At 46.3% G+C, this 13,589-nt stretch overlaps 2 protein-coding genes across 2 annotated transcripts in view; one reads left to right on the top strand and one right to left on the bottom strand.

The window, feature by feature from the left end:
* The window catches only part of LOC113494059 (protein crumbs), a 48,525-nt gene that overhangs the window by 22,698 nt on the left and 12,238 nt on the right, over positions 1-13,589 (top strand). Inside the window, exons 3-26 of the mRNA XM_026872195.1 lie at positions 281-492; positions 1,149-1,338; positions 1,572-1,668; positions 2,339-2,490; positions 2,670-2,789; positions 2,863-2,985; positions 3,077-3,219; positions 3,367-3,535; positions 3,603-3,674; positions 3,743-3,871; positions 4,346-4,449; positions 4,793-5,183; positions 8,447-8,554; positions 8,629-8,751; positions 8,831-8,979; positions 9,114-9,309; positions 9,408-9,597; positions 9,733-9,912; positions 10,002-10,224; positions 10,420-10,662; positions 10,736-10,948; positions 11,025-11,428; positions 11,571-11,712; positions 11,796-11,888. Coding sequence (XP_026727996.1) covers positions 281-492; positions 1,149-1,338; positions 1,572-1,668; positions 2,339-2,490; positions 2,670-2,789; positions 2,863-2,985; positions 3,077-3,219; positions 3,367-3,535; positions 3,603-3,674; positions 3,743-3,871; positions 4,346-4,449; positions 4,793-5,183; positions 8,447-8,554; positions 8,629-8,751; positions 8,831-8,979; positions 9,114-9,309; positions 9,408-9,597; positions 9,733-9,912; positions 10,002-10,224; positions 10,420-10,662; positions 10,736-10,948; positions 11,025-11,428; positions 11,571-11,712; positions 11,796-11,888 — 4,166 coding nt within the window. The remainder of the gene's footprint in view (positions 1-280; positions 493-1,148; positions 1,339-1,571; positions 1,669-2,338; positions 2,491-2,669; positions 2,790-2,862; positions 2,986-3,076; positions 3,220-3,366; positions 3,536-3,602; positions 3,675-3,742; positions 3,872-4,345; positions 4,450-4,792; positions 5,184-8,446; positions 8,555-8,628; positions 8,752-8,830; positions 8,980-9,113; positions 9,310-9,407; positions 9,598-9,732; positions 9,913-10,001; positions 10,225-10,419; positions 10,663-10,735; positions 10,949-11,024; positions 11,429-11,570; positions 11,713-11,795; positions 11,889-13,589) is intronic.
* Positions 5,269-7,907, bottom strand: LOC113493695 (nitric oxide-associated protein 1). The gene is made up of 3 exons (XM_026871683.1): positions 6,811-7,907; positions 6,580-6,697; positions 5,269-6,491 (listed from the first exon to the last, which is right to left on the bottom strand). The coding sequence occupies exons 1-3, from the start codon at positions 7,647-7,649 to the stop codon at positions 5,313-5,315; spliced, it is 2,136 nt and encodes a 711-aa protein (XP_026727484.1). The 5' UTR covers positions 7,650-7,907; the 3' UTR covers positions 5,269-5,312.

The raw sequence follows: 13,589 nt of genomic DNA, 5'->3' as shown, positions 1-13,589 counted from the left end.
GATAGGTACCTCAGAGAAAGAGAAATGCATAGTGAAATGTATTTCGCACTTACGGTTTAGTAACGATATGCGAAAATTTCTAATGCGTATTCCAAAAAAAAAACATGGCTAATATTTGTAAGTGGCTTGAAATAACTTAAACCAGTTGGCACCAAGTCTGCGAGGATAGCCTCCGTTACTCTAGTTAGAAATACTAAGCAATTAGTGGTTAGGCAAAACAACTTAAGCCGAAGTTAAATGAGACACCTTTGTATTGAGTGCACGGCAATGTTCTGGCTAGGTGGCGAGCTGTTCTCGCAGCGGTTCGAGGGCTACACGCTGCACGTGACGGCGCTGTTCGAGCAGGTGCTGGTGTCGTGGGCGCGGCCCTCGCAGCCGCACCGCGAGGTCGGGCTCGCCAAGGAGACGCTCGACAACCGCTGGCACTGGGTCGGCCTGCGCTACAACTCCGACCCGCCCTCGCTGCTGCTTGAAGTCGATAAGGACACACAGGTAGGCCCAGCTAACAACTTTCTGAGGCTGTTTGAGGGTTTACATACATACCCTGTTTGTGACATTTTCATGCTCAAATGGCTGGTCATATTTTGATAAAATTTGAGACAGCTCAAGCCAGGGGAAGGCACGTGAGCACTAGCTAGTTGGCTAATAATTGAAAGAAATCATTCATCATAGATACATCCAAGTACAGACTTTTTTGACAGTTGAAACAGCATTGTAATAAGGAAACCTTCAAGCCTGTGTGAACGGCGTGAACCGATGGTAACTTGCAAATTACTGATGTAAAATCTGAGTGACGTCATCGAAATGAATGTTTAAAAATATCAATCAAGACTCTGTTCTACAAATTATTAATGAGAGCTCAGAACAGTTGTAGTGACAAATCTTTAGAATTTTTATTGATACAGATGATACGAAGCAAGTGAGTTCAACGTTACGTACAATAAAACGAAGCTAATGAAATAACTGCGAATTGAGACTTTAAGCAAGTTATATGTAAACAGCAAATATGTATGTTATGTTGATTTATTTTGGTGGTTTGCATTGTTTCTTTATCATTGTATAACACCCTGCGCAGTAACAAAGTGCAGGTTGTTGACACGTCACACTACACCCCACGTAGCGCTGTGTATAATGTTGTGTGGTCGCAGATCATCTCGAACGTGACGTGGAACCCGGAGCTGCTGTCGCCGGGCGCGCTGGAGGCGGGCGGCGCGGTGCTGCTGGTGGGCAACGTGTTCAGCGGCTGCATCCTCGAGGGCCCGCAGCTCGAGTTCCACGCCGCCGGCGCGCAGGTCCGCAACGTCGTGTTCGGCCACTGCCCGCTCACCACCGATCAATGTTAGTGCACAACTTCTACTATTCATAAATGTGCAGTACAAATAATCAAGGTTTAACCCATTGACTTCACTGTATCAACTTTATTATCAAGTACGCCTACCCGCAATCTATATAGGTACGTTAAAAAATAACATTTATTAGACTAAAAACTTATGCGTATAATTAACTCCCTGCAATCCATTGATAAGCCAAATTAGGTAGCAAGAGGATGTTAAAACTGTATTTTGTTATAGGTATTGACAGAAAGGACGTGCTGCGCATACAGCCGAAAGACCACTGTTACAACGAGCCGTGTATGAGGCACGGCACCTGCATATCGCGACATGACAGGTCAGCTCTCTATGACACGCATCCTTGATTTTGATGTTATCTACATATGTATGCTCTTAAAAAGAATAGAAGTTGCTTTCGTAAATGATGTCTGGTCATATTCCTCTAGTTTTTGAATGATGTACACCTGCGACGTGTGGTGTGTAACGAAAGCAAATGAGTCATAAGTAAAGGACACCGCGTTGGGGTTCAATGATTTATTAATTGTTTTCGAGCCGCGTTCGGGTGTGACGCGCGTGACTTATTTGTGATTATTAATCGCATTGCTTTTCAAAAACATTTTTAATGTTTGGTTATACTTATGTTAATTGCCGTTTAAATCGATTAATGAAGAGATGTCATAAAACATATAGATACAACGAATATCTACAATCGAACCTGATTATTCACTGTGCACAAGAAGATTGGTGCAGTGCTTTGTTATCATTGTTGTGAATGCAATACATACATTATTTCTGAAGGATAAATAAGCTTTTTTTTATTTTGTTTCCTCTTTTATATTAAACTAACGGAGGTAGCTTTAAGTAAATCACAGTCAGCGCATGCCTGTAATTTGTCATCCCAACAATCAGCTAGAAGTTAGTCACTGTTATACATGCACATTATATTTTGTTTACACATTAAGATAACCGATGTAGTAACCAGTGGTGTATGTGTGGTATATGCGCAGATACGAGTGCCACTGCTCGGCGCGCTACACGGGCAACAACTGCGAGGTGGACGCGGGCGACCCGTGCGCGTCCGCGCCCTGCCAGCACGCCGGCCGCTGCCGCGAGGACGCGCGCGGCGACTACGTCTGCGACTGCCCGCACAACTATCACGGTACACTGCACTCACTACATTCATTTTTATCGTATTATAATAAAAGTAGCTCACACTGTCCGCTTTTGAAAGCATCATATATTTCTCAGAGACATGTATTTGGTGTTTTTGGACTATTTGTCTGGTATTAAAACTCGTTGTGTAATTACGAGGTTTGTAAGGAGTATGTCTGCTGACAGGTACATTCTGCGAGCTGGAGGTGTCGCTGGACCCGCAGTGCGTGGCGGGCCCGTGCCGCAACAACGGCAGCTGCAGCGTGCCGCCCGGCGCCGACAGCTACGTGTGCGCCTGCCCGCCCGGTACGACTCATGCAATGTCTGTCGTGGAGGAACCGAACTGAAAGGCACTATAATGATGATGTTGTGGTATCAGGTTACACGGGTCGCAACTGCGAGACGGACGTGGACGAGTGCGCGAGCACGCCCGGCGCCTGCCTCAACGGCGGCCGCTGTCAGGACGCCGTCAACAACTTCACCTGCGACTGCAGCGGCACTGGTACGATGACTGCGCTTTTTGTGGGGAGATTTAAAGTAACATAAGACAAGGTCAGACATTCTAATAATGTGAATGTTTTTTTATCTGGCAGGCTACACGGGCGCCCGCTGCGAGCTCAATGTTAACGAGTGCGAGGAGGATCGGAACATCTGCGGGCACGGCGTGTGCTACGACACGTACGGCGGCTACGTGTGCGCGTGCCAGCTCGGATACAAGGGCGAGCGGTGCAATAACGTGAGATACAGCTATGAGTATATTGTTAGGCAGCAACAGAGTCTGCTTTTATTGAAAAATCTGCTTTGGATTCCGTAATATACTATCTGCAGAATGTAGGTTGTCAGAATGTCGTGGTCGTGTATGAAATGGGCGTGCGTGTTGCAGGTGTCCGCGTGCGCGTCGGGCCCGTGCGGCGCGGGCGGCGCGTGCGTGGAGGAGAGCGGCGGCGCCGGCTTCCGCTGCGTGTGCGCGCGCGGCTTCGCGCCGCCCTACTGCGCGCCCGCGCCGCACCCCGCCGCCTGCCCCGACCTCGTGTGTCCGCCGCGCTCGCACTGTGAGTGGCCCCGCCCCGCCCCCCGCCCCCGCGCACACCCGCACTCACCCTCATGTCTCTGCTGCAGGTATCCCCAACATGATGATCACGGGGGTCATCGCTAAGCAAGTCATGTGCGTCTGCGACGTCGGATACTACGGTGCGTATCTCTCCGAGGTGACTGTGGTGGCGCGTGTGTTGACTAGCAGTACAGAGTTGTGTCCGCAGGCGCGCCGGGCGTGTCCCCCAACTGCTCGAGCCTGGAGTCCGTGTGCGAGGCGGGCGCCTGCCTCAACGGCGCCACGTGCTCGCTGGCCGCCGACCACTTCAACTGCACCTGCGCGCCCGGATACAAGGGTACGCCACTACACCTGCGTTTCTTACTACTCTACTTCGTCCTTCTGCCTGTCTAGATGTCTATTTATGTTGTTTGTGAAATGTGAATGATTCTAGCATATTTCGTCCCCTAAGTTTTATTTGCTTTAAGTTTTCCTGTCTACATCATGCATTACGTACAGTAGTCAATAAAGTGTCCCATTTTGTTTGTACCTGCATGCAGTTTAATGTCTTTAGGGCTGACACCTGTAGAATTATGACGCCACCATCGTTAGTTTTCTTATCAAATTAGAGTCACGTGAAGCATACTTTAATAGATAGTAATATACCAGAAAAAAGCAACAAGGTCGTCGTAGTAGTCACTATTATCTTATGTAATAGTCGTACTATTTAGAATCAAATTGAATATGTCCCGGGGCTATGTGCGGTGGTGGCGCCATGTCGGTAAGTGTGCGGCCCGCGTGTGCTTACGTGTGCGTGCATGTGCGTGTGTAGGCGTGTACTGCGAGCAGGCGGCGGGCAAGGCGCTGTCCGACCTCAAGGCGGCCGAGCGCTGCGCCAGCGGGCCCTGTCTGCACGCCAAGACCTGCCAGGACCTCGTGAGTACTGCTTGCTCACTCATACCCTTCCGATGATATGCATGCTTTTATAGCTTATTTTTGTTAACTTTGTACCACTCTATTTTAAGGTATCATAATAAATTTTCTATGTTCACTTTTCGATATAAATTCTGTATGTATCTTTCTTTTTGTTATGGGGTCATATTGTAAGTTTACGATCATATTCAATTTGCAGAAAAAGAGTGATCACACACATTTACTTTTTCACACCGCAAAACAAAACACAAAAAAAAACACTTAACACACGAGTGCAGTAGTCCAGATATAGTCGTGAAGGGGATCAGTTAAACAAATTATTTGACATATGAGGCGCGGTGTGCAGGCGAGCGGGTTCCGGTGCGAGTGTGAGAGCGGCTGGACGGGGGCGCGCTGCGACGTGAGCGCGAGCGGGGGAGGGGGCGCGGCGGGCGGCGGGGGCGCGGGGGGCGCGCCTGAGTCCTGCGCCGCGCGCGGCTGCGCCAACGGCGGCGTGTGCCGCGAGTCGGGCGAGTGCGAGTGCCGCGCGGGCTGGGCGGGCGCGGCCTGCGAGCTGGCGGCCGACTGCCGCGCCGCGCCCTGCGCGCCCCACCACGAGTGCGTGGAGGCCGCGCCCGCCTGGCGCTGCGCCCCCGCCGCGCCCGACTCCGCCTGCGCGTCCTCGCCCTGCCACAACGGCACCTGTCTGGCGCTCGACACCGGCCTCTTCCGCTGCCAGTGCCCGCCCGGCAATAACGGTCAGTCCCTACACCCGCATCATTCTTTGATTGCGGTTTTGAAATACAATGTTTTTAATACAGCATGCGGAAATAACAACCGGGAGTTTTAATGATCATTTATTACTAATTGATTTCTTAACTTGAAGCTTATTCATCAGGAGAAAATATTTTTCCTATCATATATGCTGGAGTATCTTGCAACCTCTTGCCCTTTAAATTAACAGAGTAAGGCAATAGTGATGGCTTTCTCGTGTGTATGCCACGACTTTCCGGAGTCCACGCACGCAACTTGCAGACAGCTCCATCTTTAGCGGTAACTCCTATCCAAGCCACTGACGACAACACAACGTCTCCACTGCAACACTTTGGACCTTCTCCTTTGAATTCCAGCAATTCGGCTCGTGGCTGCAGTCCAGGCCAGTGCTTCATTCGTTCCTCCCCTCCTGTAGGTGCGGCAAATAGCTCACTTCCTACAAATCTGTCATAAATTTCGTCAGCATCTTCGGTTTTAGTAACAGTGATAGGTAAACACGCGGAACAAAATATAGTAAAGCGACATGGATGCGCGCTCTCGACTAGATCTATCCGAGCTAAACCTCCGATGAAAATGGTGGAGCCCTCGTATACGAAGTATGTTTGTGGTGCTATTAGTTGTTTAGGTATTGTCAATAGTAATTCATCTGTACTAAGTAAAGACAACACTTGATCAGGATGGATGACGCCGGGAGTGTCATAAAACCACTTGCTGTTTGCGAACAACGCGTTTTTTTCGTCCATTACTAACAAGTGGCGGCGGTTGACTTCATCTTCGTCATATTTCTCGCTAAAGGACCGTCCTATATGACCGATCAAAGCGGGCGCTTCAGTTGGCGCCTGTCCCTGTAAGTGTGCACGCCTTACTTCCTTTTCGATCTTCATAAGTTTTCTTTCTGATTTCAATCTTCGTGAGCGCTGGTATATTTTCCAGCCTGAAGGCCTGTTTATTGGAAATTTGAGTAAGTTTAATGTCGTCCCTGGCCACCGGCTCACGGTAGCTCGCTGTACAATATCCACCGCATGGACCTTGCAGTAGTCAGACTGCAGTAGGGCATTGAACAGTGAGCTTTTCCCGACGTTGGTACATCCCACGAGAAACACGTCGCCTTTGTACATCCACTCTTTGAACATAGCAGAGATGAGGTCCTCCACCCCATAGCCAGTTTTAGCAGATATAAGAGAGACATGCTTAATATTTGCGTCTCCCAGTCTAGTCTTTTTGATTTCAGTCATTAAAGATTGCCTTATTCTCTTAATATAACCTACACTGTCACCTGGTATCAGATCCACCTGAAAAAAAAATGTAGTATTAAACAACATGTTAAAAAGTTCGTAAAATATATATGCCCCAATTTTTTTTGTCTTTTTAGGACATTACCTTGTTCCCCACAATTATGATGGGTCTCTCTTTGCCTACAATGTTCACTATGCCGGGCCATATGGAGCATGGAAAGTCTAATAGATCCACCATCAGCAACACTAATGATTTAACATGCCTAAAAATTATAAAAGGCCTTGATTAGTACACTCTCTTAATAAACTTAAGAATGTGGGCTATAAATTTATTATGTTAAATATTCATAATAACTAATACTGAATGTTAAAGTACCTAATGGACTGCAGTAGCTTCTCATATTCCTCTGGCTGTACACTGACGTCTAAGGCTATATTATACTCTTTTAGGAAATGGCATCTCTGGCATTCTATAGTCTTGAGTTCATTGGAACTCCTGTTCTTAAATATTTCACTTGGCAAGTACCCTGGGATGGCAGGGTCGCTACAGTGCAGTAGCGCCCCACAGCCTCCACAGGGGACTCGGCTCACACCTACTTTAGGGTCGGGAGTACCATAGTCCTTGCTCCATTCATAACTTCTATCATCATCCTCATCATCATTTTCAGATACAATTTTACTGTCATCAAAGTATTCATAGTTAGTCATCCATTTTTTCATTTGTGAACGATCAAATTCTTTTTTAATACTATCCCTTTGAATATTGCTTATTTGTAGATCTTGTTTTTCATTATATTCCAATTTGGTTGGAGTCCCGAAAGGTAACTGAAAATCCTTGTCAGGTTCCCTAACAGTGTCAACATTGTCATCTTTCAGTAGTTTGTCGCTTTCAACATAATACTGTAAGGCCAGTGGTAGGGGTGGCAGACACTTTTGGTTGAATTCTTTGTCTAGGGTTGCTTTTGCTTTTTGTACCGTTTTAATGTGATACTTACGATTCCCCAATTTTAACTTATCGTGCTCTAAGTACGAGTTGAAAACTATTTTGTCTTTATACTTCCGTAATAATTGTGAAATATCTTTATTGTTCTTATCATTTTGTTCAATCTGATCAGTTTCAAGGCTGGTTGTTGTTCGTACTTGTTTGATGTTGTTATTTTGTAAAACGATTTGATTCCGACATAACCTCAAACCATTACGCATTGAACACAGCATGGCGATGATTCATACAACACGCGCATGAATCACAACTCACTTAAATGCCCTTGTTTATTAATATTTACCGAAACAAGTTACTTTTTTAAGGAAAAACAATATTAACACGAAATATGTAGGTCGCTCGATAAACACTGTTCACAAGTTTGACAATTGACACTGACAGGTCTTGTTGATACACTAGTGATGGTGACGTGTACGCTTACCGGTTTTACCGTAAAGTTTCGGAATCGGTTATTAACAGAATCGCATATAATTTAATATAATATCATATATTATGTTATTCAGAACTAATAGACCATTAGTATTAAATATTTACAGTATAGTAAGTATTTTTTTTTTGTAATATTTCCGTAAGTATTTTGTTCCGATTATAACATCAGTGTTATGTTGTCGTTGTAGGTAGAAGCACCTATTTTAAATATAAGTGATATGCATAACGCGAAGAATTTATTTAAAAGTTTTTTTTTATTTGTTTATTACTCGTACTAGTATGAAAGTGATAATGTTAAAAATATTATGGTTGTTATCTTTTCTCATTTATGGTACATAATAAACTTTATGAGTCAATTATTAATCGGTTTAATTTTATTTCATTTTATACTGGGAATATGAATGATTTTACAATACATTTTTTTGGAAGAGGAGAGGCCTTTGCTCGGCAGTTGGATCGATATACGATTTTTTATTAATAAAACAAAAACATTTATTCACAAATCGCGACATTGAATTAACGGCAGAGTCTGATGTGCATAAATTCTTTGCAGTACATATTATACTTGTTTCTATATTTGCAGGTCGTCTATGCGAGCTGGACATCGACGAGTGTGCTATTATGCCGAAAATATGTAACCATGGCGTATGCTTGAATGTGCCCGGCTCGTACGAGTGTTATTGCAGGCCTGGTATGTGTTACACCATTTGGCAGTTGAATTCATTTGCAAGTTTAATACTGTTCTAAATGCTTGGTATCGCGCAGGGTATACGGGCGACAGCTGTGAACAAGACATCGATGAGTGTTTGTCGTCGCCGTGCAAAAACGGCGGTACGTGCCAGAACCTGGAGAACAACTACGAGTGCACTTGTATGGAAGGCTTCGAAGGTTCTCATTAAATCGAATTATATTTTTATTAAACCATTATTATATTCTATATTTCATTATTTCGTATTTTTTTTTTTAGGCAAAGACTGTTCGACTAATATAAACGAATGCGAGAAGAACCCGTGCGCGGCGGGCTCGACCTGCGTGGACGGTATCGCGAGCTACTCGTGCGTGTGCCAGGACGGACTGACTGGACCTAATTGCGAGATAGACATTGACGACTGTGAGGTAAATCGATTTGTCAAGGTCAAAAAATATAGCGTTATTTATTTCAATAACTCGATCGAAAATGAATTAGAAACACATCAGCTTAGCGTGCTACTTGTCCCCGGCGTACTGTATACGTGTTTGTGTGCGTGCAGTCGCAGCCGTGCCAGCACGGCGGGCGCTGCGTGGACGGGCTCAACAGCTACAGCTGCGACTGCGGCGGCACCGGCTTCTCCGGCGAGGACTGCTCCGTCAACATCGACGAGTGCGCGCCGCAGCCCTGCCGCCACGGCGGGACCTGCGTCGACGACGTCAACGACTACCACTGCAACTGCTACGCCGCCTACACCGGTGAGTGCCCGCCGCCCGCACGCCTGCCCGCACGCCTGCCCGCAGGTACGTACACAACCAAGCAGAGGACATAAAGAGTTTGCTGTACTATGGTGTAGGAAAGAATTGTGAGCTGGACATCAACGAGTGCGAGAGCGAGCCGTGCAAGTACGGCGGCGTGTGCCTGGAGCGGTCCAACGCCAGCCTGTACCTGGCGGCCGACGCGCCGCACGTGCAGGTCGGCCCGCAGCCGCAGATGCTGCTGCCGCCCGTCTTCTACCAGCCCTTCTCGCTAGAGACTGCCAGCGGGTAAACAACATTCACATTACGCTCTTGACTAACTATAGAATTAAATGAAAAAATCACGTTACATTTTTAACATTTCTTTAGAAGCAGATTTTACTTGAGGCAGTTGCATTTGATGTCTGTGTTGTCGTGTGGTAGTTTCGAGTGCGTGTGCGTGCTGGGCACGACCGGTTCGCGCTGCGAAGTGAACATCGACGAGTGCGCGTCGTCGCCCTGCGAGAACGGCAAGTGCATCGACGGCATCGGCGGGTACACGTGCGACTGCTTCGCCGGCTACGAGGGCGAGCACTGCGAGATCGAGATCGACGAGTGCCAGAGGTGAATACGGTGGAACCTAATTACTTTAACTGCAGTTAATGACATTGCAATTGGTTTCCGTGTGCTGACCGCGAGACGGCGTGTGGCAGGTACGAGCCCTGCGCGCACGGCAAGTGCTTCGACGGTCGCGCGTCGTACTTCTGCCTGTGCGCGACGGGCTGGGGGGGGCAGAACTGCTCCGTGGTGTTGCAGGGCTGCCGCGACGCGCCCTGCCGGAACAACGGCACGTGCAAGCCCTGGCTGCGCGACGAGACCGAACACCGCTTCAACTGCTCCTGCACGCACGGGCACTACGGGACCACCTGCGAGAAGGTAAGCACGCAGATACATACACTTTTGCATCGAATTCAGACGGTCAGTTGTATTCTATCAAAAATTAGGTTTTAAACTATCATTTATTTTTTGGAACGCTGAGTACTACGAGTTAACATACAGTTGAAGTCAATAAAAATATGTGTCAATTACAAATATTTCTTATAATTATTACATTATTGTGTTTGTGAACAGATAACAACAATGTCGTTAGAGAAGAGCAGCTTCGCGGAGGTGAACACGTCTCGCGAGGAAGGATATGACATCTCGTTCCGGTTCAAGACCACTCTGGGCAGTGGCCTTTTGGCTATGGGACGCGGACTCACCTACTTCTTCCTAGAACTTTCTAACGGAAGACTCAACCTTCACTCCAGCCTGCTCAATAAGTGGGAGGGAGTATTCATCGGTTCCAGCCTCAATGATAGTAACTGGCAAAAGGTAATGTACTATATACATAGACTTTATCTCTTTGTTGATATTGTCGTTTGAATGTTGTGTTTTGTCGCGGCAGGTGTTCGTGACCATCAACTCGTCGCACCTGGTGTTGGCGGCCAACGAGGAGCAGACCATCTACCCTATCAGCCAGAACGAGGCGTACAACTCGTCCGTGACGTCGTTCCCGTCCACGCGGCTGGGCACGGCCGGCTCGTCGTACGCCACGCTCACGCACGGACCCAACTTCTTCGTGGGCTGCTTCCAGGACGTCGTCGTCAACGGGCAGTGGGTGAGTGCGGGCCGGGGAGGGGCCGGGGAGGCGCCGGCGGGCCTTCACGGCCGACACTGACCCGCGGACTGCGCAGGTGCTGCCGGAGGACGCCAACGCCACGGAGCGGGCCGACAGCGGCGCCGCGGCCGAGGGCGCGGAGGACGAGGGGCTGGCGGCGCGGGCCGTGCTGCGCGGCGTGCGGCCCTCCTGCCCGCGCACGCCGCAGTGCGCGCCCAACCCCTGCCGCTCGGGCGGCGCCTGCGAGGACGCGTGGACCAGCTTCGTGTGCACGTGTCCGCGGCCGCACCTGGGCGGCACGTGCCAGTACAACTACACGGCGGCCACGTTCGGGCACGAGGCGGCGCGGCCGCGGGCCGTCGTGCGCGTGGCCGTGGACGAGCGCGCGCGCCGGGCCGTGCGCGCCGCGCTCGACATCTCCATGTTCATCCGCACGCGCAAGCCCACCGGACAGATCTTCTACCTCGGCTCGCTGCCACGGTGCGCTGTTACACTACATACACTCTCCTAGACTCTTCTTAGCTTAGATCGTCAAAATATTTTTTAATGCAAAACTGTTTTTAATGTAAACATGCTGTTAGTTAAGCATGAATCAGCTTTAAACCGGGACTACAATCCACAGCTACGGGCAGACGGACGAGACCCAGGTGGGCGCGTCGTTGGAGGGCGGCGAGCTGCTGGTGCACCTGCGCTTCAACCAGACGCCGGAGAACTACACCGTGGGCGGGACACGCCTGGACAACGGATACCTGCACCTCATAGAGGTCAGCCCTCATTACATATCGTAAAGGACAACAGAAGCGTCAATGTAAACCCAAACAGCTCAAATACATTTTTCGCACTACAGGTTGTGAGGAACTCAACATTGGTGCAAGTGAAGTTAAACGGCACGGAATACTTCCGAAAATCTATATCAGCGGCTAAACAGATCGATGCTCAGGTGAGTGCCTTAATTAAGAAGAAAAAGAAATTTTTATTTGCTAGAAAAATGGTATGGTGTTACAAAGATGGTACAGTAGGTAGTATTTCACATGTCTCGCCGTTTAACCGGCATGCAAAAATTTTATATGACCATTATAATGTGAGGTTATAATTTAAATTATGTTTACTATGTTAACAAAATCTCTAAGCATAATTGACAAATTAAAAATAAAATATTTATATAATTAATTTCAATTTAGCACCATTTTTTTACAAATAACTATCTATTTTTATTTTATTTATTTTATTACATGACATGAATTCAGCTACAGAATAAAAACATTTGTCAATGAGCCATTTTTTAAATTTAATTTTAAATTTTGTTAGAGTCATTATCCGGAGCTCTCTGTGAATTTTATTATAAATCTGAATTGCCATGCATGCTATGTATTTGAATACTAGCTGTTGCCCGCGACTTCGTCCCCGTGGGTAGAAGATATAAGTTATGATTTATACCTGCCCTGTTTTTTCACATTTTCCATTGTACCTATCTTCGCTCCTATTAGTCGCAGCGTGATGGTTTATAGCCTAAAGCCTTCCTCAATGAATGGTCTATTCAACAGAAAAATATTTTTTCAATTTGGACCAGCATTTCCTGAGATTAGCGCGTTCAAATAAACAAACTCTTCAGCTTTATATATTAGTATAGAGTATAGATTAAACCTTTACATCTATCTTTTTGTCAGAACATTTACCATTGAATCGTAGGTAGTCAAAAACGTATACATTTCTCAAAACTTTTTTTTATTGACTATTTACCTATCATAATATTGTAAACACGTACGTAAACACGAAAATAACCTTATCGTTGAAGTAGGTACCAAGCGGGAATCTTACCAATAAATCGTGCCCAGGCCAACGTACTAAGTAGATATTATGTTTTTGTTATTTTGTAAATAAGTTTAGATAAGTAAAGTAAATCTTTAGTTCAAAATAAATGAATAGAGAAAGTACAACCGATTAGATTTAAATCATTTTGTTTTCTACCTACTGTTTTGTACGATTGACTTACCTTCGTTAATTAGATATCTGGTGTAGTTTACTCTATTTCGATCACTTGTTTTTATCACAGAAAGATACACAGGCCGTTTGAAAGTTCACAATTATTAATCAATTTTTCACTCTTTTACCGACTTATATCACATAACTTAAAAACATATAATAACCGCTCATCCGCTGTCTTCGTCCTTCGGCTCGTGTCATATTCGGTAACGTTCGTATTTCGTCGTGCAAAGGCAATGTGAGACAAATATTCACAGGAGCACAGGCACACACACATTGACATGACTACGAGTCTGTCACACGCACACATGCTTAAACAGCTACGTCACTGAGACATCGAATTGAAGTGTCTATCCTAAACGGAGCCAGCGGCGCACTTCTGCAAAAAAATATTGATAATTTATGTATAGTTAATAATTTTGAAATATTGATAATTTATAATCGTCCCTTGATAGATTACTTATTTACTTGATATTTTTTATTTTATTTATTTATTTATTGGATCGGATCGCCAACAGAGGCTACACAATTACATGCATATTAACATTTTTGCGTACAATATTAGTGTGCGCCTCCAATTACAGGCGACCACATCATTCACTTATTGTCTAGGTAGGTACAACAAGTTTGATTAGGCAGAAATAATTAAAATACAATG

The sequence above is a fragment of the Trichoplusia ni genome, chromosome 5 (assembly GCF_003590095.1).
Source record: "Trichoplusia ni isolate ovarian cell line Hi5 chromosome 5, tn1, whole genome shotgun sequence".
NCBI lineage: Eukaryota > Metazoa > Arthropoda > Insecta > Lepidoptera > Noctuidae > Trichoplusia > Trichoplusia ni.
This window is presented reverse-complemented; position numbering and strand designations above follow the sequence as displayed.

Coding starts and splice junctions, on each gene's coding strand:
- LOC113493695 (XM_026871683.1), bottom strand. CDS start 7,649: ATGCTGTGTTCAATGCGTAATGGTTTGAGGTTATGTCGGAATCAAATC. Junction 6,698..6,810: donor AAGCTACTGCAGTCCATTAG/GTACTTTAACAT, acceptor TATAATTTTTAG/GCATGTTAAATCATTAGTGT. Junction 6,492..6,579: donor TCATAATTGTGGGGAACAAG/GTAATGTCCTAA, acceptor TTTTTTTTTCAG/GTGGATCTGATACCAGGTGA.